Source organism: Odocoileus virginianus, chromosome 9 (genome assembly GCF_023699985.2).
Source record: "Odocoileus virginianus isolate 20LAN1187 ecotype Illinois chromosome 9, Ovbor_1.2, whole genome shotgun sequence".
Classification (NCBI taxonomy): Eukaryota; Metazoa; Chordata; class Mammalia; order Artiodactyla; family Cervidae; genus Odocoileus; species Odocoileus virginianus.
Genome location: NC_069682.1, coordinates 45,506,810 through 45,531,764, shown reverse-complemented (window position 1 = coordinate 45,531,764; position 24,955 = coordinate 45,506,810). Strand labels below are relative to the sequence as shown.

Genomic DNA, 24,955 nt, shown 5'->3' with positions numbered 1-24,955 from the left:
TGCACCATTTTTTCTTGCAAGTTGGTCTTTATAGAATGAAATGAAAGAACTTTGATATTTATTATCTGAAATAGGTTTAACATTTGGAGAAATGTGTTTAAACACATAACCTTAGAAAGAAAAACAAGCTGATGGAACAGAGAAGTGGGGTAGGCAGAAAACAATTTTGCTGTGTGGGGGGCAAAGTTAGAAAATTGAGTCCTTCTGAGCATAAAGAGCTCCCGGTGAGGTAAAAGTGAAATACAAATTGATTTCCAACTCTTCATGAGGGCCACTAGATATCAATTTTAAATATACATGATCACAATATCAATAATGAAGAAATCTTATATTTTATTTAATACTTTGGCCAGTCCAGCTCCTTTGAAGGGGTCACTAGTTTAGGAAAGAACAACAAACCATCATTCACTTTCCTGCAGGTTCATCGTTTTCCTAATTATTTCTATTGGTCTTGCTTTACTCTTTCTGCAAATTAAGGGTTAGGGGAAGGGTTTCTATATTAGATCAGTAATGTCTGGTTCTTATCCAAATATTCCACCTAATAAGGATGTAAATTCTCACGGACTGGACAACCACTCTGCAACATTCCTGAGAACTGAATAATATAATAATCTTGAAAGTCAGCAGAGTGGATTATCCACTTTTTTTTTTTTCCTGGACTTGAACTTGTGACCTTAACAGTAGCACTGCAAAAAAAAAGCAAATGTGCTAAGCACTTTGCCAGAGTAACCTTCCATGTAGACTTTTCATCTTAAATACACACAACTGAAAACAACTACAATTTTTGGAAAATTATGTACAAACCCAATACTTCCTTTGATTACATATAAATACAAATTAGCTATTTTTCCTAAAAAGTGGTTATAATAGTAAATAAATACAAAATAAATCTGACCATTATACTTCATGTGCTGGGGGCTGAACCCATATAAAATGTACAACTAAATACATTTTAAAATCTTTAAGGAATAATTCTCTGATTAAAATATTTGTTTTCCCAACTTCTTTTCGTAGATATAAATATATTTTCAAAATAGCTGTTTTTTTTTCCTCCATTCCATTCCATAAATAAAGTCTTCATTGGGAAATATTAAAGTGTCAACTTGATTTTTTTTGCTGTTTTTCTAAAATATATATATATATATATATTTATTTTATTTTGCTGTGCTAACGACACCCACAACCCTCGACAACCATGTCCTGATAGTTCTTTAACACCACCTTCTCATTCTCGTCAAGGTAGAGCATGGAGATAGCGCTGAGTTCTGTTGGGACACAGCATGCCTTGGGAATCTTAGAGTTAACTGAGTTGACCAGAGTTTGGACAATGGCATGATTCGTGGAGTTCAGGTGATCGGCCAGGGGAAAAGGGCACTCCCCGTGGCAGTAAAAGGCATGATACCCCGGCGGGGCAACGATCCAGTCATTCCACCCCACATCACTGAAGTCCACATATAAAGGGTGTCTCTTACAGCTGGACTTGAGGCGTTTCCGCTGTTTATGTTTTGCTTGCCGCTTTTCTCTTCTGTGGAGAGGGTGTCCTTTCCCATCGTGGCCAAAAGTGACAAGCAAGGGCCTTATCTGTGACCAGCTGTGCTCATCCTGGTGCAAAGACCTGCTAATCCGCACATGCCTCTTGGAGGCCCCATAGCTGTCCTCTGGGTGGGCTACCTCCACCACGAACCCGTGGTTGGTGAGCCCCTGGGCGGTCCACCTCATCACGGCGGGGGTGACATCGAAGCTCTCCCACCTACTGGCATTCTGGGTCACCAACCTGGTGTCCAAAAGTCTGGTCACAGGGAACTTGGAGTTAGCTGTGGCAGGTTTTATAATTTCATAAATATTAATTCGGTGATGGAAACTGCTATTGTTTTCCAAAGCTTCGGGCATATGTTTCCGAAAGACCTGAAGTTCTGCTGAGGTGATAAACTCCTCAGTGGGGATAGAAGTTAAATTAAAGAAGAATCGCCGGGTTGTTTTCCCACTCATTTCCGGCAGTTCTTCCAAAGATTCTAATTTGATATGGAAAAGTGGAAAAAAAGAAAAATTGTTCAGTAAGGCAAGTAAGACAGTCTGATTGTATATAAGGATTTATAAACATCACTTCAGGGTTTGATTCAACCCATGTAAAGTCTGCAACCAGAAAATTACAATTTCCCCTTTAGATAAAGAAACTATCCTCCCTTTTCCATACATTTATGTCAATATACACAACATGAAACAAAATTTCACAATTTATTGTCATTTTTGTTTTAATCTAATATGTGAATACTGCTTCCAGGTGGCTATAATAATGGGGGGAATGGTGAAGCATTTCTTTGGAATTCACAGACTTTAGGGCAAAAAAAAAAAGTCAGCACTGTAGTTAGTAGAGGCCTAATGAGTGAGGATTTGAGGAAATTATTGCATTTCTTAAAAAGAAAAAGGCTTTAATGTCAATCCCTTAAGCGGTATTCTAAAACATTACTCTGCAATTTAGATGATTTACAAATCTCGATATACAGATTTCAGTTTCCTAATTAAAGACTCTGAAACTCAACATCAACGATGACATTTTGCAAAGTACACCCTACTATTTTACTCAAAAGTCCAGAAACAAAGGCATTTACAAGGGATCTGCTTATTTGGAAACGTAAGGGTGGAACTAGGACACTATTGTAATTAAGGCTGGACAATTTCAAGAGAAGTTAACTTGCCAACTTTGTTCTCTCACCTCCTTATGACCTCAAAAATAAAAATCTCATTTCAGATGCTTTTGGGGAAAAAAATAATTCTCTTCTTAAAAACAAGCAAACAAAAAATATATATATACACACCCAATAACAGGCTATAGGATACAGACAAACCCCCCTGCTAAATTTATGAAAATCTACAGAAATTCCATTATGATATTCATGATGTAAGAGATAATCTAAGTACAGAATAATCATTTTGTATCTATTATCATTATTTTAAAATAGTCATTTAAGTGGGCTATATGTAGAAAATTCTTCCTGATTTAAAATCTTAGAATTTCAATTTTAAGTACTGCTTTTTGAACAAACAATATAACATAGCACCTTGAATGTTTAGTCTGCAATTCATAAAAAGTACCCATTATTACTAAATTAATAGTGAAAGCACTGGAATTTTGAGATATTTGGGTTTACTTTCATCTAGCTTTACCACATCCTGTCATTTCACTGTCAACAAATTTTACCTGCTTCATTCAGGATCCAACCTGAGTGCCAGCAAAATCAATTTAGCCACAGTTCCATGTCATCACCATAAGAGGAAATCATTTTTCATTAATTTTATGATTGTTATTTTTCCTAAACCAAATAGCTATTCATTGTTCACAAAATCTAGATATCTTAGCAAAGGATAATCAGATCATTCACTCAAAGGTTCTACCTTATAAACCTTCATCATCAAAGCAACAGTCATTGCTGCAAGCTAAGGTCAACAGGGGTGGTTTACACTAAATTATGGAGGAATGCTTTAATGGGATGCTTGGAAACTTTAACCTTCATGCAAATCACCCAAGACACCTTAACTCTTCAAATGTAGATTCTGACCCTACCGGTGAGTCTGGGGTGGGGCCTGAGATTCAGTATTTCCAGCAGCTCCCAGGTGAGGGAATGCTGGAAGCTGGGGAATTGCCCTTTGAACCTAAAGGTTTTAAAGAATGCTTTTCATGTTCAAGTATAATTGCCAGAAACAAAGTGCCTTTTTTGTTAAATAATATAAAGATGAACAGAAGAACCATTAGTGTTGGCCAAGGAGTAAGAGTTGAAGACATGGATGAGTAGATCTAAAGCTCCTTTCCTTAGACACGGACTAACCCACACCAAAGGGCTACCTTTGGGAGAGCTCTAAACTCTGCTGCCTGGCTAATGGTACTTCAGACCAGGCACTATTTTAAAATAACCCTCCCACCAATCAACCTGAGCCCTCCTTCAATATCAAGGATTGTGTTTACCCCCTGCAATTCAGGAGCCCTCTGATGTTTCCACTTTCAGCAGAGAAGCTACCAGAGAAAACAGGAGTGATGTAAAAATCAGCAGCGTTCTCCAGACATAATGATCCAAAGCCAGACCTGGCCCCAAGCAACTGACTTCGATGATCTCGAACACATATGAGTTTCTTGCTCTTCTTAAAGAGGGGAAGGAAAGTCACATTATCTGGGACCTTTGTGGAACAGCTGTATTGACAAACAAGCCTAGAGAAATATCACACACAGCCAGGAAGAAGATGAACAATCTCTCAGGTAAGCATGAGAAACGAGTAAATGAAGCAAGGAGGATGGGTATAAAAGAGGCATTAAATAGAACAACAATGAATGTATGCTCAGTCATATCCAACTCTTCGAATCCCCATGAACTGTAGTCCACCAAGCTCCTCTGACCATGGGATTCCCCAGATGAGAATACTGGAGTGGATTGCCATTTCCTCCTCCAGGGGGACCTTCCCAATCAAGGGATCCAACTGGTGTCTCCTGCATTGGCAGGCAGATTCTTTACCTTGAGCCACCTGGGAAGCCCAAATAGAACAATAACCCTCCAAAAGACCAATGTATTACTGAATTATATAAAACTCCCACAATTCAACTGGACATAGCCTATTAAAAGGCAGTATCAGGTGCTGCAAAATCTCATTGGAGGTATTAATAAGTGGCAAAAGAAGGCTCACTTAGCAAAGGAAAAAACTTACACTATTAAATATTAACTAGTAATGTGAAGATCTTTCTTCAATTTTGTAGCTTCACCTCAGTCAACCTAATCCCTACTGGACCACTATCCCTTCTTAATTCAAAGGCCTCTACAACAAGACCCCTGATTGCAGACTCTGGTCACAGAGATACATCAGAAGGTCACAGGAATCCCCAAACCCAGGAAAACTGACCAAAGTTAGGGTACCCTCTCCTTTGATCTGCAAGGGAACATGAATTTTTTCTAGAAGGTAGAAAAAAATCTGAACTTTTTGAAATGAAGTAAAGAAGTTACAAATCACATCAAGCCTGGGGATTCTGAAAATAACGGGGCACTTACCTAAGTAGGTAATGTACATTTCTCTGAGGTATATGTAAATAATCTTTATTGAATAAGCTGCAATCCCTTGCCAAGGGATCTGAGGATTCCAGACTATTTTAGATGTGGGTCCCTGAACTTCTAAGTTCTTAATCAAATAAACGGAGCTATGGCTGCAAAAATGTGGGAAAGTAAGGAAAAATAAGGTAAAAATGACATTCAACCTCTCTCCCAAAAGCAAAGTTCTAACTTAATCATCTACACTGTCAATTATTCATCTATATCAAAATAATCCAAAGATAAGGCTGAATTCCCACAGCTAGCCTATGCTCAATTTGACTTCCTCTTCCCTAGACCAGGGAATTACCAGGGTAATATGAATTACTTTATGACAGATCAATTAGAGAGAAACTGTTACTAGCTCCATTTTGGAAATGAAATAAGTGGAACTCAGAGAGGTTATGTGACTTTCCTAAGGTCACAGTGCATAGCTATGCAGTTGAGCCTACTGCAGTCCCCAGGTTTCTGGCCACTAGATGGCACCATCTAACATGGGGGAGGAGTCAAAAACTCAAGCAAAAGTCAAAACCAACAGAGGCAGATTTATATTTAATACAAATATATCTGCAGGGTGAGTTCTGTCCCAGTTAAAGGAATAGAAAATGATGGAGGAAGCAGATAGGACTAAATAAGCAGAAAAGTAAAGTGGCAGGCACTGGGACATGCAGATCTTGTTTGGAACCACTGATATTCTGTGGCTGTCTTTTTCTCCTACAGTATGATAAGTTTTAGCAAAAAGTGAGTTGTCATTACGTTTTGAGAATTTTGCAACAATCTTTGAATAAAAAAATGTTCGTTAAGAAAACAACAATGAAAACCTGCAAATGTTCTAGCTAGTCAGTAAGGTTGGAAAATATTACCCTGAAATAAAATGGAAGTAGTGGAAAGTAATAAATAATCATGTCCAAAATGTAATGATTAGAGAATACACACACACACACATATATATATAGAGAGAGAGAGGGAGGGAGGGAGAAAATTAATGCATCAAGGAGAAAAAAAAGATTAAATACAAAAGGTTCAAATGAATCAGTTAAAAATTAAAGACAACAAAGGAGACGGCAGCTAAAAGAGAGAACATGGTCACATTCACTAACTCTGATTTGGCCTCTGCACACCCTTAACTCCAACACCTGTGGAATGATCCAGTGTCCTCTTATTATAAGTTGCCTACCTGGTGAAAGATACAAAAGGCCAAGTCTTTAAAAATAAGACAAAATAGCTCAATGAGGAGGGATCAACAGGGAACAGAGAGGAGCCACTAAAAAAGAAGCAGCATGTAAAACATTAGTACAAGAACTCTCTGGGCACCAAAGGCTCCATCTATGAGCGTTTCCCAACAGAATGCCTGTTCTACATAAGGGGGGGGGGGTGCTTTCCTGTTCACGCTGAAATACCTGGGGACACCTGGGAAGCATCCACAGGTGAACACTGGTTTGGTGAGTATATGTGTCCAAATCCTTTGGTTGTACTGGGAATCTGTGTTCAAATTGGGAATCAATGTTTAATTGGGAATCCCGGTGTTGTACTGGGAATCAGTGTTCCTTCACAGGGCAGTAGTTGTTTCCTGAATTTTCCTTTTAATTGGGTATTTTCATGAAAATTACATTTGTAGAGAAAAAGTTAATGTTTAATTCAAAGCTTTAGCCATAGGGGCAAATAATTCAATTATTTCAGGCAAAAAGAGAATTGTGTCCTTCAGAGTCTGGAGAGCAAGCATGTGGTCCTTCCATATTCCAATCTGACAGGAAAGAATAAAGATTTTTTGCAGGGCCAAAGAAGTCAACCAGTTTCAATGTGCTTTTAACTATAAGCAAAGCACATTTTCCAGTTAAAAGAAGTGATTTTTTTATCCTCAGTGGCAGTTCTGAAAGGCCTATGAGGCTGAAGTACTTTTTAACAACTTTGAAAGAAGAAAATGTTTGCAGTACTTAGGCTCTCCCAAATAAAAGCCACTGTAGAAAGTACTAAAGAAAGTTTAATAGGAGAAATGACAACTGAGCATTTCTGTGACTGAGCACCTACGATGTGGATCCATTATCTTCTCACACTGGCTGAAAGAACGCCACCATGATATTTCTTGTCTTGTATTTCACCAAATCACCTAGATCCTGCCCACAAATAAAACTAACAGGTAATTCTTGTAATCAGATCCTTTGATCCTTTAATAAATAAACACCTATGAAGACTCTATGGACCAAATTCTGCTCTTAAACCCTAAGCCTTAATCACATGATCTATTAAAAGATTTTTTTAGTGTCATGCATGGATGTTTTGTAAACAAAAATATTTACAAAAACCAAATTCCGGGCTATATAAAAATGAACTGGTCTTCAAAAGAAGGGCAACTTGGAGCATACTGATTATATGCTAGTCATAACAAGAAAAGAAATGGGTTTGCTGAAATTTGGGGCAAACATTACATAGCCTTTTCCTATCATCTAATTGCATTAAAATCTGAAGTTATTACAAATTGATTTTAAGCAAGTTGGTAACTTCTGTACTATTTGGCACAGAACACTTAACATGTTTAAAGACATAAATTCTAACTTATAAGCTCAAGTAGGCTATTTAAGTTAAAATAATGCACTATATTAAGTTTGCCTGTTTAGATTTGGTCAAGGCACTTCAAGAGGAAGGAGAAATATGAAGACTTCACTGATGGGATTGTCATGCAACTGAGTATTTTTAGGTGTCAAATGTTTTAAATGATCTATCTTCCTTTTAAGTTCCAAGAGACACGCAGTACCTTCTTGGCCTTAAAAATAAAGAATGATTTCCTTGCTATATCTCCAGGAGAGGAAGCCAAAATAGCAATTTGTATTACTTTTCTATCCAGAAAAACAAATCTAATCAGCATCAGTTGGGAATGGTGAGCTGGATCTATAATCACTCCAAGGTGGTGATGATAGAATGTACATGAACAAAAACATTTCTACATGACAACAGACAACTTGTGCTTTCAGTAGATGAAACCTGAAGGAGTAATATGAGATCTTTCTTCCTTCCAAACCTAATTTCTGCTAGCAGAGAGCACCTCACTTAGAAACGTGCTGAAAAATGAACTGATTATCAATTCAATGTCCCCTTCATTACGTATAGCTGCCTTGATGAAGTAATGTAGCCTGCCTTTACAACCCCTTCCCACTATCAACTGCTGTTCTCACAGTGTAAGTCTTCCACACTGGGAGAAAACGCTTGCCTGTGACACTACTGATTTGCTTATATCAGAGCACAGATTTCCACTTGAAACCGACCACCTCGGCAGGGCAAGGTAAGAAAAAGGGAACTATATCCTAGTTCTTCAATATTCTACAAGTGGCTGCTCTGTGATATACAACTTGGGATCCTCCTCTAGAACTTGAAGGAACCTGGGCTCTGTTTAGAATGTGTTAAGCCAAAGGAGCATTTAAAAGTGTAAAAAAAGAATTGCAGTGGAACGTATTTTTGAGTAATTGCCCTAAGAACTTGGGTACAACAGATCTCAAAAGTTGCTCTAAGACATTTCAAATCCACTAAATGCCTTTCTGATGAAACAAGCAGAAATACCCTACCTTAGAAAAACCACATCCATATCATAAAAGAAAAAAAAATTCACATTTCAATGCACTAAAAGGAAAACAAGCAGCTAGCTGCTGCAAAAGCTTTCATCTGAAGGCTAGCCTTGTCTCTGTTAGGAAGTTCATCTCAGATTTAAGCAGAAGACAAGAAAGTCATTGTGGAAACAGTAAGATTGATTGGGGAATTGATCTCCCACGAGGATTAGATAGGGATTTGAAATCTTCCAAACCAGGCCCAGATCTACTGTAAATTAGAAAGACTTTGGGGCCCTGGGCTTTGATTTTTCAATACTATCTCTGAAAATTCTGCCCGTGGCGCTGTCATGCCTGAAACCCTGGCTTAAGCAAGAGAAGCAGATTTATAGAGCAAAGGCTTCCAAACAGACATGGAGAGATCCCAATCAGCCCCCCTCCTTCTCATTCTTCTCCTAAGGAATTCTTACACGTTTCGCAGTCTAGGGGCATGCCTTTTGCCCTCATCTTCCCCATCATTTAATTTCTCTCCAGTTCCTGGAGGAGGAGTCGCTCTTCTGGCTCCAAGCCAGGAAAAGAGTGCCGATTTACCGAAAGGGAATCCCTGGGTCTCCCGCCACACAGGCAGTGCGTGAAAGCCAGGTTCGGAAAGGTTCTCACAAACAGGGAAATGTCTGCAGCGCCCGGGCCAAGCTGCCCTGCCAGGGATGCCTGCAGTCTGCCCACGGCGGGGCGCTTTGCCGGACGACTCCCCGCCCCCGTCTCCGCCCCCAAGCTCCGGCCCCGCGCCTCACCTTCGTGGTGGAAGCTGCGCACGGTGTTGGCGAGGCTGGCAGCCCTCTCCAGCCGGTGGTCGGGGGCGGGCGCACCGGGCTGGCCCGAGTGCTGGCGATACAAGTCCAGCATGTAGGGCGGCACCACGGCGTCCCTGCTGGGGGTGGGTCTCTGCTTCAGGCCGAACATGCTGAGCAGCCGCAACTCGAACTCGCTCAGGACGTCGTCCGAAGGCTGGGATGAGGAGCGGCCAGCAGACGCCGCGAACTTCCTCCGGCCCAGCTCGGGAATGAGGCCGGCCGCGCCGCCCAGGAGGACCTGGGGAAGCAGCAACGCTAGAAGACAGCGGGTCCCGGCCACCATGGTCGACCTGCGGACAGGGCCGACATTAGTCACGGAGTTTCCCGCCCAGTCCTCACCCCTTCCGCCCCCGCGGGCTCCCGCTTCGTCCATTTGCCTCCTCCTCCAGGGTGCCCACCTGGCTGACAGCACTCGCGGGGATACTTCAGAGGAGCTGAAGCTCAAACGTTTGGGAGAATGGAAGAATACCTAGTTCCTGCGCCAGATGGCTTTTTCCCGCTCCCATCCCATTCTCAACCCGTCAAGATTTGCCCCCCACCCCACCCCGCGTCAGTGACTGTCACTTTTTTTTTTTTTTCTGTGACACTCACGCTGACAGCTGTATAGGGAACCTGGGAAAACCACCGCTTAGTCTCACATTTCTCCGTCCCCTAACCTAACCCAAACACACAGCGCTCACTTGCATATAAACACGCACAAATGGTGCATGTGACTGCCTTACAGGCACTGTATAGAACTTCCTGATACACACAGGGTCTGTAACTTCCAGAGCGAATAAACTCCAGGACACAACTTCCGAAATCACTCACAACCTATGACCCGAACCTAACCTCAGAAGTGTCAGGGCAGGCCACTCCATTCCCTACCCCCCCACCCCCTCCTATGCAGTAAATATACACAGGTATCTTCCTATTAGGTAGATGGCTAATATCTATTAATTCACGTGTCAGTTCAAGGTGGCACAAAATAACTGCCCCCTTGCATTCATGGTAAAAAAAAAAAAACAGGGAGAATCCCAACGTATAATATTTTCCTAAATGGGACGCGGCTCTGAGTAGAGAGAGCAGTTCTCCGGGAGAAACTTGAAATTAAAACGGATCGCCACAACAGGACGTACAGGTTGGCAGCTAACGGGTGAAATCCACGGGCCACCCTCTAGAAGGGACTTCTTTAACTTAAAAAAAAAAAAAAATCATCCCAGTGTTAACAGCCCTAATAAAATCCCGAAGAAGGAGAGGGAGGAGGGGCGGAAGAGTGCGACCAGGAGGGCAAAGCCTAAGGTGGCCAGGGGCGGTAGGATGTGGGTATCCCCTCGGCGGCTGGGCTGCACGTGGACCTGTTCTGTTTACGTCCCGCCAGGCCTGGCCCCGGGAGGGGCTCGGCTGCTGTGGCTGCCGGAGACCCGCGCCCACCCCCAGCCCCGGCCCACGTTGTCACCTTTAGGAGACCGCAGACTGTCTAAGAAGCACGCGGGGACACGTCCATTGAAAGAGCCTCCACATGGAAAAAGCTCTGGCTGAAGGACCTGGCGCGGGGACCGGGCTCCTTTCCTTCTCTTCCTTCTCCCGGGTGCCGGCCAGGCAGTCCCTCCCAGCACGCAGGGAACGGCGTCTCGGGTCGGGCCTGGCGGAGAAGTGGCAGGGGCGGCGGGGTTCGCAGGCGGTGAGGCTGGTCCGCTGGGGCAGAGGCACCCGGGCGAAGTGGAGAGCGCAAGTTATTCTCCCTGCAAGTTCAAGAAGTCTCCAGCCAAGTGCTGACACACAACAACAGCGGGCAGGGGGAGGAGTGCAGAGCAGGGAAGGGAAGGGAGAAAGGAAAAGCTGGTGCTGTCGTCGTCCTTAGGAACCAGCGCCCGCGGGACGCGTGGCCCCGAGCGGGGCCGGCTCCGGGACTCTGGGGGCGAGGGTTGGGCGCTCGGCGCTAGCTCCGCCACGGCCCATGGCTTGGGCCAGCCATCCTGGGCGACGCCGGGTCCGGGGAAGGGCGCAGCGGCGATCTTCGTGCCGGGCGAGTTGCCCCCCCGCATCACTCTGCCTTCCTCCAGCGCACCCCCATTAGCGCTAGCCAGTTGAAACCACCGCGGCTCCGGCGCTCCGGCGTCCTCGGGCACATTCTCCGGCGAGTCGAGCCGAGTATCGGGCCGCCGAGGCGGGTGGCCGCACTCTTCCCTCGGTCTCCTCGCCCCCAGGCCAAGCCACTGCACCCTTTGTGGCCAGCCTGGGGTCCTATCACACTTCGGTCGGCGCGTTCCAGGTCCCCGAGCTCCGGTGGGAGGTGATCGGCATCGCGGCGCTCGGGCTCAGCGCGCCGGTCTTCGGCTCCGGCGCGGCCCGGTCAGCCGAGGCCACGGCGCAGCGGCGCGCACTGCCGGGCGCTCTAACCAGAGCGGGGTCTGCGGGCGCGGGTGTCTCTGAGTCCCTAGTAATCCGCGAGGCGCTCGCCCCGAGGTAGTTCGGTGGGCGGCGGAGCCTACGGCGGCTGATGTCTGGCGGCAGCTGCCAATCCCGGGTAGGGTGTGGGAAGCAGAGCGGCGGGCGCAGCGCGAGCCGGGCGCAGCGCGGCGCGGCGGGGCGAGGACTCTGGCGGCGACGGCGGCGGTGGCGGCGCCGTGGCGCGGCGCTCGCGGCTTTTAAAGGGGACGCCGCCTGCCGTCTCCCTCCCGGCCCAGGCCGAACACCCTCCCCCTCGGTGGCGCGGCTCGCCGGGGATCCCCGAGCGGGCGGGAGTAGTGTGCAGGGGTGTGGACGGCTAGCCGGGGCAGCCGGGGCAGCCGCGGTGGGGTGGGGCCGAGGGCGGGGACCCGCGGCCGCCGCGGGGGCGCTCGTGCCTCCAGCCCCTGCCCTCAAAGGGGAGATCCGTCGGAGCGCCTGGCCCTAGCTGGGACTCCCAGGACGAAATTCCGACGAATGCCAGGTCGGGCCTTATTTCCCCTCCTGGCCCGTTATTTAGCTTTCAGTTTGAAGATACTCCGTAATAGACGATTAAAGAAGAACTCAACCAAGTTACAAAGCATCTTGGCATAGGCGTAGGGTACACTCTTCTGTGTTTACCCGAGGTGAGAGGAAAATTAAAAGAAAACTAGAGATTGGATTTGCGTGTAACTTAAACTTTAACACTGAGAGACATATTCATTTACATATGTAAATTTATTTATATAAATGTGCCTTTTTATTCCAATAAATGTATGTTTAACACACAAATACACACGTGGGTTTCTATAAATATATCCGTATATGTAAATTTGTGCTACCAAAGCACAGGTTTCTATAAACATGTCTGTGTGAAGTGGATTTCCTTTTACTATACGTGACATGCGCAACGTGGAGTGTGTGTGTGTGTGTGTGTGTGTGTGTATGTGTGTATGAAGAGAGGATGAGAGGGATTTTCTTTCTTTTTACCGTAGAAATCACTTCATGCCTTCTATTTATCTCGCCTAGCTCAGGGGCAGGCCACTAGCAACTGCAGAGGAAGGTAAAATAATGGCACAGTGTGAGCCGAGGGGCCAGAACAGCTCTGGTCTGAGACCTTAGAACCTTCTGCCCCACCCACTTCCACCAGGTCCCAGCGGCAGGTCTGTGACATGTGGTCAAGTGACTTGTTTTCCTCAGCTGAGACAGTCTGCTGTACCGCAAGTCCCAAGGCCAAGGCTTGCCGTCCTTTCCAGGATCCTAGGATCGCCCATGCACAGCTCAACCAGTTTACCCGAATGATCCCAGAAGCCAAAAGCAGAAAAATTTTGGAAAAGGCCAGACGGACAAAATCAAGCTCGCCTGCGCAGAACCTTCAGCCTGTAGAGCAGAAAAAGTCTGAAGCAAGAGCTCATAGCAATCTATTATCCATGTGTATTATTTTTTCAGTTGGGAAGCTAAAATAATTGTAGGTTCCGCTCACGTAAATCGGATTAGCAACCCACAGAGGGGGAATTAGGCCCTAGCTGTTTCTGAAAGTATAAAGGTCAAATAAGGTATTTCTGAGGAAGCCTGCCTACCAGGAAAATAAATGAGTTGGGGAGGGGGGTACAAAATATTCAGGAACATGGTACTTCCCCCACCCCACCCCCCCCCCGAAAATGAAACTCTATGGAAGCTGATTGCCACTCTGAATCATTGGACACCAAACAAGTTGGCAAGAGAACATATTCTATTCACAGGCACTTTAAGTCACAAATGTTTATTGTGCTTTTGAAACTATTTCCTTCCCTATCAAGTTTGAGGAGTTAACAATTGTTTCTGTCATCAGTGAGATTTAAAAAACAAAACAAAACTTATATGAAACCTAAATCAGTGTGTAGCTTCTAAAGGGGAGGAGAAAGTTGACAGCTATTGAACATGCCTCAAGTGAGGATGAAAAATAAATCTCTGGTGTTGACATCAAGGATGTCTCACAGCTGTAGCCCTTCATAAATTGGGAGCTTTGTCAGTTTGTGAAATAATCTTTGATCATCAAGAATCACAGGGACAATTGGCATTTCTGGATACTTTATCCCATTCAGTGTTGCCCATCACAGAATCTCTTATATATGTGATACCTGATTACATGAGGCTGCCTTTCCCAAGCACGACTTCCTAAACGTTGGCCCTGTTTCCCCTAAGAGCCAGGCTCTCTGGTTGTTTTTTAGAGATGGCTGCCCTCTTGTGGTGAAAATGAGTTTGAACACTTGGGAGAAAAGCCAATAAATAAGTAAATACATAAGTAAACATTAATAAATAAGCTCCAGAGACTGATTTGGGGTGCAAAGTTCAGGATAATCATACCTACCCATTTTCCAGGCAACAGAAATAGTTTAAAACAATAAGTCTAAATGGGCAATTCTTTTTAATCTCTTTGTGAACAGCCACCTTCCCACCTGCAACTCAAAATGTAGGGTTAGTAGTTTGAGTTGACACTATCTGTTTCCTTTGAAAATATTGCTTGCTGCTAGCTATGGCCAATGCTACCCTTTTCAAAGGTTCATTACAAATTTTTCAGCCCATAAAATGAGATTTTTTTCTTTCTTAGTGTATTAAGTTTAGTTTATCTGCCAGATGTGGGGTGTGGTGAGAGGAAGTTACATGAAAAAGTAAAACCTATCAAGTTAGGGTTCTATATGAAGGAGGTTGCTGCTATTCACTGCCAGTCACTTCTTGCCAGTTTTTCAAGAGATACCAGAAATCTTATTTAATTGTATGTGGACACGACCTGGGATGAAATTAAGTGCTTAAAGAGTCATACTTTGGCAACTTTTCCTGTAGCAGTTCAGCCCAGATGATGTTTAGTTTTATTGCATCCTGCAGCTATTAGCATTCACCACTGTTCTTGCAGGCCTACCATTATGCAAATTAACATTAAAATCATGAGCCTCACATATTGTAAAGGTCACAGCAGGCATGAAATGATACATCTACCTTATAATCGTCATTCCACCAAAACCTGCAGCAACTCCTCAGAGAAACCTCTAGGCTTGGCAGCACACCTATCAGCTTGTTACTAAAGTGGCACCTAATAGCAGTTTTACTTACATCAGCTGGATGATGTTCTTTCACAGGAACCAGGAGCCACAGCAAAGCGCAGAATCTGGTCAAACTTTTACCTATTTGATGTATAATTAGATATGGTGGGGGCTTCCCTGATAGCTCAGTTGGTAAAGAATACCCCTGCAATGCAGAAGACCCTGGTTGGATTCCTGGGCTGGGAAGATTCCTGGAGAAGGGCTAGGCTACCCACTCCAGGATTCTTGGACTTCCCTTGTGGCTCAGCTGGTAAAGAATCCACCTGCAATGCAGGAGACCTGGGTTTGATCCCTGGGTTGGGAAGATCCCCTGGAGAAGGGAAAGGATACCCACTCCAGTATTCTGGCCTGGAGAATCCCATGGACTGTGTAGTTGGTGGGATCACAAAGAGTCGGACACGACTGAGCCACTTTCACATGTTTAGATATGGTGGAAGGATGGATGGGGTAAAGTGATATGGGGTAAAGCCATACTAGAAGGCCTAGTATCAGGAATCTGGGTTATTCTTTTCAGGCAAATACTGACTTCCTCTTAAAAATTAAGAGAATGAATTTTATGTATCTAACCAGATTGTATCATATTGTAGGTTACGCACAGTAGATGCCGTATGCACATGTTGCTTACGGCCCGAGACATAGTTGGGTGACTTATATTCTACTTCTAGTCTGGCTATGGATGGTTGATTTTAAAATGGTCATCTTTTGGCCTCATTTGTTAATCAGGGTAAATAAATATGTTCTACCTGCCTCAGATAGCATCAGTTCAGTTCAGTTCAGTCGCTCAGTCATGTCCAACTCTTTGCGACCCCATGAATCGCAGCACACCAGGCCTCCCTGTCTATCACAAACTCCCAGAGTTTACTCAAACTCATGCCTATTGAGTCGGTGATGCCACATAGCATGATAAAGGTCAAATCCTTAGCCTGTGTGAACTTGAAGTAAAAAATGCCATACAAACACAAGGTTCTGATTGCTACTTACTCTATGTATCTTTAAATGTATTTCTTGGCCTTCTGCCTGAAATATTATGGCCTGATTTTGAAAGATAAGACTATTATGCCTTTCTTCTTCTTTTATTCTAACAGTTTTTATCAGGTTGCCTAACAATGGGTATTTATTCAGAAAGGTTACCACTTAGATTGATTAAGGCAATAACAAATTGGGACAGTCTGAGCTCCTTCATGAATAACATGTAGAGATTAATAGCTGATCTCCTCACAGAGCTGTATTGATAAATAAATGAGAGGATATGTGTCAAGACAACAAAAATGTTGCCAAATTTGAATTACTACAAGGGACTAGATCTGATAGAATACCTGATGAACTCTGGACAGAGGTTCATGACATTGTACAGGAGACAGGAATCAAGACCATTCCCAAGGAAAAGAAATGGAAAAAGGGAAAATGGTTGCCTGAGGAGGCCTTACAAATAGTTGTGAAAAGAAGGGAAGCGAAAAGCAAAGGAGAAAAGGAAAGATATACCCATATGAATGCAGAGTTCCAAAGAATAGCAAGGAGAGATAAGAAAGCCTTCCTCAGTGATCAATGCAAAGAAATAGAGGAAAGAATAGACTGGGAAAGACTACAGATCTCTTCAAGAAAATCAGAGATACCAAGGGGACATTTCATGCAAAGATGGGGCTCAGTAAAGGACAGAAATGGTATGGACCTTACAGAAGCAGAAGATATTAAGAAGAGGTGGCAAGAATACACAGAACTGTACAAAAAAGACCTTCATGACCATATAATCACGATGATATAATCATTCACACTCACCAAGAGCCAGACATCCTGGAATGTGAAGTCAAGTGGGCCTTAGGAAGCATCACTATGAACAAAGCTAGTGGAGGTGATGGAATTCCAGTTGAGCTATTTCAAATCCTAAAAGATGATGCTGTGAAAGTGCTGCACTCAATATGCCAGGAAATTTGGAAAACTCAGCAGTGGCTACAGGACTGGAAAAGGTCAGTTTTCATTCCAATCCCAAAGAAGGGCAATGCCAAAGAATGCTCAAACTACTGCACAATTACACTCATCTCACATGCTAGTAAAGTAATGCTTAAAATTCTCCAAGCCAGTCTTCAGCAATATGTGAACCGTGAACTTCCAGATGTTCAAGCTTGTTTTAGAAAAGGCAGAGGAACCAGAGATCAAATTGCCAACATTCATTGGATCATCAAAAAAGCAAGAGAGTTTCAGGAAAACATCTATTTCTGGTTTATTGACTATGCCAAAGCCTTTGACTGTGCGGATCACAATAAACTGGAACATTCTGAAGGAGATGGGGATACCAGACCACCTGACCTGCCTCTTGAGAAACCTATATGCAGGTCAAGAAGCAACAGTTAGAACTGGACATGGAACAACAAACTGGATCCAAATAGGAAAAGGAGTACGTCAAGGCTGTATGCTGTCACCCTGCTTATTTATATGCAGAGTACCTCATGAGAAACACTGGGCTGGAGGAAGCACAAGCTGGAATCAAGATTGCTGGGAGAAATATCAATAACCTCAGATGTGCAGATGACCCCACCCATACGGCAGAAAGTGAAGAAGAACTAAAGAACCTCTTGATGAAAGTGAAAGAGGAGAGTGAAAAAGTTGGCTTAAAACTCAACATTCAGAAAACTAAGATCATGCCATCCGGTCCTATCACTTCATGACAAATAGATGGGGAAACAGTGGATACAGTGGCTGACTTTAGTTTTTAGGGCTCCAAAATCACTGCACATTGTGATTGCAGCCATGAAATTAAGACGCTTACTCCTTGGAAGGAAAGTTATATCCCACCTAGACAGCATATTAAAAAACAGAGACATTACTTTGTCAACAAAGGTCCGTCTAGTCAAGGCTATGATTTTTCTAGTAGTCATGTATGGATGTGAGAGTTGGACTATAAAGAAAGCTGAGCACAGAAGAATTGATGCTTTTGAACTGTGGTGTTGGAGAAGACTCTTGAGAGTCCCTTGGACTGCAAGGAGATCCAACCAGTCCATCCTGAAGGAGATCAGTCCTGGGTGTTCATTGGAGGACTGATGTTGAAGGTGAAACTCCAATACTCTGACCACCTGATGCAAAGAACTGACACATTTGAAAAGACCCTGATGCTGGCGAAGATTGAGGACAGGAGGAGAAGGAGACAACAGAGGATGAGATAGTTGGATGGCATCACCAACTTAATGGACACGGGTTTGGGTAGACTCCAGCAGTTGGTGATGGATAGGGAGGCCTGGCATGCTGCAGTTCATGGGGTTGCAAAGAGTTAGAGATGACTGAGTGACTGAACTGAACTGACACACATGCAAATTAAGGTCATTAGTTCTTAGATGATTGATTTTGTTTTATGTTATTTTTTATTGTACTTGGTAGATACCAAAAGTCAATGTTAAGTGAACCCACACTTCTGACAAAAAAACTTTCTAATAGGTTGTTTTATTAATCTATTTTTAATTGGAGGATAATTGCTTTACAAAATTGTGTTGGTTTCTGCCATACATCAACATGAATCAGCCATAGGCATACATATGGCCCCTCTCTCTTGAACTTCCCTCCAGCCTTCCACCCGATCCCACCCTTCTAGGTTGTCACAGAGTACTGGCTTTGAGCTCCCTGCATCATAGCAAATTCCTACCAGTTATCTATTTTACATATGGTAATGTATATGTTTCAGTACTACTCTCTTTATTCACCCCATCATCTCTTTTCCTCACTGTGTCCACTAGTTTGTTCTCTATGTCTGCATCTCCATTGATGTCCTAAAATAGGTTCATCAGTGCCAGCTTTCTAGATTCCATATGTATGCATTAATATACAATACTTGTTTTTCTCTTTCTGATTTACTTCACTTTGTATAATAGGCTCTAGGTTCATCTACCTCATTAGAACTGACTTGTGTTCCTTTTTATGGCTGAGTAATATCCCTTTGTGTATATGAACCACAATTTCTTTATCCATTCATCTATTGATGGATATCTAGTTTGTTTCCACGTCTTAGCTATAGTAAATAGTGCTGCAAAGAACACTGTAGTACATGTGCCTTTTTCAATTTTGGTTTCTTCAGGGTAGATCCCCAGTAATGGGATTGTTGGGTCATATGGTAGTTTTATTCCTAGTTTTTAAAGGAATCTCCATACTGTTCTCCATGACAGTGAAAGTGACAGTCGCTCAGTCATGTCTGACTCTTTGCAACTTCATGGACTATAGCCTGCCAGGCTCCTCTGTCTGTGGAATTCTCCAGGCAAGAATTCTGGAGTGGGTTGCCATTCCCTTCTCCAGGGGACCTTCCTGACCCAGGGATGGAACCTGGGTCCTCTGCATTATAGGCAGATTCTTTACCAACTGAGACTTCTCCATAGTGTTATCAACTTACATTTCCATCAACAGTGTAAGTGGGCTCTGTTTTCTCCACATCCTCACCAGCATTTATTGTTTATAGATCTTTGATGATGACCATTCTGGCTGGTGTGAGGTGATACCTCATTGTAGTTTTGATTTGCATTTCTCTAATAATGAACCAGTTTATCCTAAAGGAGATCAGTCCTGGGTGTTCATTGGAAGGACTGATGTTGAAGCTGAAAGTCCAATACTTTGGCCACCTGATTCGAAGAGCTGACTCATTTGAAAAGACTTTGATGCTGGGGAAGATTGAGGGGCAGGAGGATAAGGGGACAACAGAGGATGCGATGGTTGGATGGCATTACCAACTCAATGGATATGCGTTTGGGTAGGCTCTGGGAGTTGGTAATGGATGGGGAGGCCTGGAGTGCTGCAGTTCATGAGGTCGCAAAGAGTCGAACATGACTGAGCAACTGAACTGAACTGAACTGAATAATGAACAATGCTGAGCATCTTTTCATGAGTTAGTCATTGGTATCTTCTTTGAATAAATGTCTGTTTAGGTCTTCTGCCTACATTTTGATTGGGTTGTTTATATTTCTGGTAATGAGTTGCATGAGCTGCTTGTATATTTTGGAGATTAATAGGTGGTTTTAGATGTCTATTAAGTATTATTTTGTTATATTAACATAAATATATTTATATGTCTTGTCAATGATATTAAAATGCTTTGATCCATATTAATTATATTGTGAAGAGTCAGTGATAATATTTCTCTTTATGTATCTAGTCTCCAGATATTTCTTGAGCAGCTATTATAGCCATGGCTCTATCCACTTAAGGCCCAGGAAATACAAAGTTAAGAAGTCTTTTCCCATAATGCATTTATAATTCAGCAGAAGAGATGGGGCATGTTTTCAGGTAAATATAACAAATATAAAACATTCAAAGTAAGAACTTTAAGAGAAGTGAGAAACAAGTGCTGTAGTTTCAGTGGAAGAGTGATCTCACTTCTGAAATGTGGACTCATTAAATTCATGGAAGTGAGACTACTTGAGAGAAAAATTCAGGGGGAGTAAAATTTCAGTAGAATTAGTAGGTGTCTTTACGAATGTATATGTTAACAGAATCAGTATTTACACCAACACCTTTAGTTACTGAGTTTCACGTACTAGCTGTTTCCATTTATTTTTTCATTTAATCACCATAAGACCCTTACTCAGTGGGTATTATTATTCCCATCTTAAAGATGAAATTAACCTTACAGATGTCTTAACCTAGAGAGGTTAAGACAGCTTCTTAAGGTTACACAGGCCGCAAGGAGTTGTCTGTCAGTAATCTGTTCTGATATTCATATTTTTGTTTGTTTGGGTTTTCTTCCCCCACCACGCCAATGGTCTCTAGATTCCAGACAGTAGGAGAAATCCAATGACAAGACATTATGTGGCAAGGTGTTGGATTGTGCTCTGTGCAACATGGCTGGTAGTTCAGATTTGGAAGTGGGTTTGAATAGGATACTAGGAGGTAAATTTACTTTTCAGGTAGGCTCCCAGCTGAAAGGCAATAGCACAATCTTTAAAAAAGAATTTGATTAACAAAGGGACATTCCCTCAAGATGTGGGCAAAGTTGAAGAAGAATACCTAGGGATAGTGAAGTACTCTGATTTTACATTAGGAATCCAAACCAGAGGCTTTACCAGCCTTAGGCCTCCAGGGACCTGGGAGGAAGAGTTGGCTGCAGCTAAAGAGAAGCTGCTGGCAGAAGTTGGCGGGCAGCAGGAGTTCGGACAGAGTGTCAGCTGAGAAGAAACTGGCAGGGAGAATAAGTACCTCAAGCTCTCCTTCATCCCACTCTCTGAACACTCTTTGATTTCTCCTATTGACCTAATTTGCCCAGGTTGATAAGTATGTTAGTTAGTTATTGCTATGTAACAAATTATCACAAAACTTAGTAGCTTCACACTCATTTCTTATCTCACATGGGTCAGAAGTCCAGGAGCAGTTTAGCTGGTTCCTTACCAAGGATCTCACAAGGCTACAGTCACAATGGTAGCCAGAACTGCAGTCTCATTTGGGCTCAGGGTACTCAGCCTATGGGGTTGTTGGCAGAATTCATGTCTTTATAGCTGGAGAACTCACTCATGACCGTCAATGCCGGCAGGAGAAATCTCTGACTACTAGACTCTCTTCTGAAAGACTTACCTGATTATACTAGGCCTACTCAGCATAATTTCAACATTGGATAACTCAAATTAAACTGATGAGGGACCTTAATTAAATCTTAAATATTAATTAAATCTGAAAAATTCCCATCAATCATTGCCATAACCTAATAAGGGGAGTGATATCCCTCCATCATATTCATAGACTCAGGTCATACTCAAAGGAGGGGATTCTGTAGAGGCTGAGAATCTCAGTCCATGAAGCCATAGAGATTTGCCTCTCAGGCACAAAACAAGGTGAAGAGTGGATCTGGGATACAAAGAGAGAATAGCCAACATAGTACATTTTGAAACATAAGCAAACTTCAGGACCTTGGGGCTCCTGAGTACTAGTCACTGTGGATCACTGTGAAAGAATTTTACCAGAGGAATGCTCTGATTAGAGATGCATGTTAGGAAAACCAGTGTCATTTTTGATGGAGTATCATGGAAGGAGTAAGGAGTATGGAAAAAATCAAAGGTGAAGGGACCAGATAGTAATAAGAGCTTGAAAGCCATACAAAGAAAAAGACAATGTTGTTGGGTAGGGGAAGAATCAGTGATATCTGTTGGGTTTGGAATCTAGGTGACAAAAACTAGTGGCACCCTTAACAGAAAGGAGTGTGTGCAGAAGCTGAATGGTACAAGGGTGGTTCTTTTTGGAATTACCTATGAGGCTCTGGTTTAATCTTCTCATAGAAGTTTACAGCAGGTATTTAGGCATGGGCCCACACTTCAGAAAGAGAATTAGTGTGTTGTGGATTTCTTAGCTAAGGTTTAACCATATGGGGACTTCCCAGGGGGCACAGTGGTAAAGAATCCACCTGCCATGCAGGAGGTACAGGTTCAATTCCTGGGTTTGGAAAGTCCTCTGGAGAAGGAAATGTCAACTCACTCCAGTAGTCTTGCCTGAGAAATCCCATGGACAGAGGCACCTGGCAGATTACAGTCTATGGAGTTGCAAAGGGTCAGACACAACTTGAGCATCTGAGCACACACGAACATTTGGGAGAAGACTGCCAAGGAAGGGAATAGATATTGCATGAAAAGGTTCAGAGAAGTAAAAACAATAATTTGTCTTAGAATTCATACAAAGAGAGCTTTCAGAAGAGGAGTCAGATCCACAGTCTTAATGCTGAGGAGGACTAGAGGATGATTCAGAGACTAGGAATTAACAAGAGCTCCCTGGACACATTTTTAGATAACAGGTATAAAAGAAAAGTGAAGTAGGGAGCAGAAATAGATGTTTTTCTAGAACTCTATTGCTTTTTTGATAATCCAAAAGATTTTGGATATTTGATGCCTCTGCCTTTTCTAAAACCAGCTTGACTATCTGGAAATTCACAGTTCATGTACTGTTGGAGCCTGGATTGGAGAATTTTGAGCATTACTTTACTAGTGTGTGAGATGACTGCAACTGTGTGGTAGTTTGAGCATTCTTTGGCATTGCCTTTCTCTGGGACTATGCCAAAACAATTGACTTTGTGGATCACCACAAACTGTGGAAAATTCTTAAAGAGATGGGAATACCATACCACCTGACCCACCTCTTGAGAAATCTGTATGCAGGTCAGGAAGCAACAGTTAGAACTGGACATGGAACAACAGACGGGTTCCAAATCAGGAAAGGAGTACGTCAAGGCTATATATTGTCACCTGCTTATTTAATTTATATGCAGAATACATCATGAGAAATGCTGGGCTGGATGAAGCACAAGCTGGAATCAATATTGCTGGGAGAAACAACAATAACCTTAGATGTGCAGATGACACCACCTTTATGGCAGAAAGTGAAGAAAAACTAAAGAGCCTCTTGAAGAAAGTGAAAGAGGAGAGTGAGAAATTTAGCTTAAAACTCAACATTCAGAAAACTAAGATCATGGCAACTGGCCCATCAGTTCATGGCAAATAGATGAGGAAACAGCAGAAACAGTGACAGACTTTATTTTTTGGGCTCCAAAATCACTGCAGATGGTGACTGCAGCCATGAAATTAAAAGATGCTTACTCCTTGGAAGAAAAGTTATGACCAAATTAGACAGCATATTAAAAAGCAAAGACATTACTTTGCTAACAAAGGTCCATCTAGTCAAGGCTATGGTTTTTCCAGTGGTCATGTATGGATGTGAGAGCTGGACTATAAAGAACGCTGAGTGCAGAAGAATTGTTGCTTTTGAACTGTGGTGTTGGAGTAGACTCTTGAGAGTCTTTTGGACAGCAAGAAGATCCAACTAGTCCATCCTAAAGGAAATCAGTCTTCAATGTTCATTGGAAAGACTGATGTTGAAGCTGAAACTCCAATAATTTGGCCACCTGATGCGAAGAACTGACTGACTCATTTGAAAAGACCCTGATGCTGGGAAAGATTGAGGGTGGGAAGAGAAGGGGATGATGAAGGACAAGATGGTTGGATAGCATCACTGACTCAATGGACATGAGTTTGAGTAAACTCTGGGAGTTAGTGATGGACAGGGAGGCTTGGAATGCTGCAGTCCATGGGGTCGCAAAGACTCGGACACAACTGAGCGACTGAACTGAACTAAAGTAGGGAGAGGGCTGCATGGAACTGGAGTAGGAGTCAACTGAGGAGATTGGGTGAATGAGTGAAAGAGAAGAAATTATCAGTAGGTGAAAAGTATCTCCAAATAGTTCATTAAATAGTTGAAGTTGTCTGGGGGTCTTAATAAAATCAGTACAATGTTTTTATAATTGACTTCATTGGAGAAGTTCTGTGTGGTCATTTGCTTTTTACAAAAATAAATCTCCCAGGGGAATAGTATATTCTAACACTATAATTAATACCTAGATAGTCTTCATCTACTTAAAACTTTATTTGCATGTTTCTGTACCTTTCACAGTATCTGATAGTGCATGAAGCCTGGGAAGCCTGACATAGTTATTCCTGAACTGTTAGTCATGTTCATCTCTCCACAGGGTTCTCATAGGCCCAACTGCAAACCCTTTTCATCTTGGTTACCTACAAGTTCAGTAAGAAAGTGTTTCAAAGGCAAAAGGTGTTTGAGGGCAGCAACTTTAGAATAATGATAAAGTTCATATTGCTATGAACAATAAGAATCCAAGAGAATCACTCTGACTGGTGATTCTTAAGGGATATTCTCATCCTGGGCATACATCACAAATAATTAGACACAAAAGATTTTGCTTCCTGCCCTAATTAATGTAGAGTTTGTTGAGAAAATAATGTGAGGTCTATGTGGCCTAAGACATTTTGGGAAATATTGCATTTTATCCTCTCATGTTTACAATGACCACTCCTTGTCACCAAAAACTGGATACAGCCCACATAGCAATGTTCACCGCAGCCACTTAACCCTGACCACACCAGTATACCCCTGATTGCCAAATTCCACCATCTGGTGGAGTTTGCTTTGCATACATATTCTACCAGCCAGGTGTGCTAGGGAATTGATATCTCCCAGGAGCAGCCCTTAACCAATGACCAATGGGCCTTAGT

General features: G+C 42.8%; 1 protein-coding gene across 1 annotated transcript; it reads right to left on the bottom strand.

Moving 5' to 3' along the window:
- Positions 1 to 313: 313 nt before the first annotated feature.
- Positions 314 to 11,992, bottom strand: BMP2 (bone morphogenetic protein 2). The gene is made up of 3 exons (XM_020915958.2): positions 10,895 to 11,992; positions 9,397 to 9,746; positions 314 to 2,012 (listed from the first exon to the last, which is right to left on the bottom strand). The coding sequence occupies exons 2-3, from the start codon at positions 9,737 to 9,739 to the stop codon at positions 1,168 to 1,170; spliced, it is 1,188 nt and encodes a 395-aa protein (XP_020771617.1). The 5' UTR covers positions 9,740 to 9,746; positions 10,895 to 11,992; the 3' UTR covers positions 314 to 1,167.
- Between the last annotated feature and the right edge of the window lie 12,963 nt (positions 11,993 to 24,955).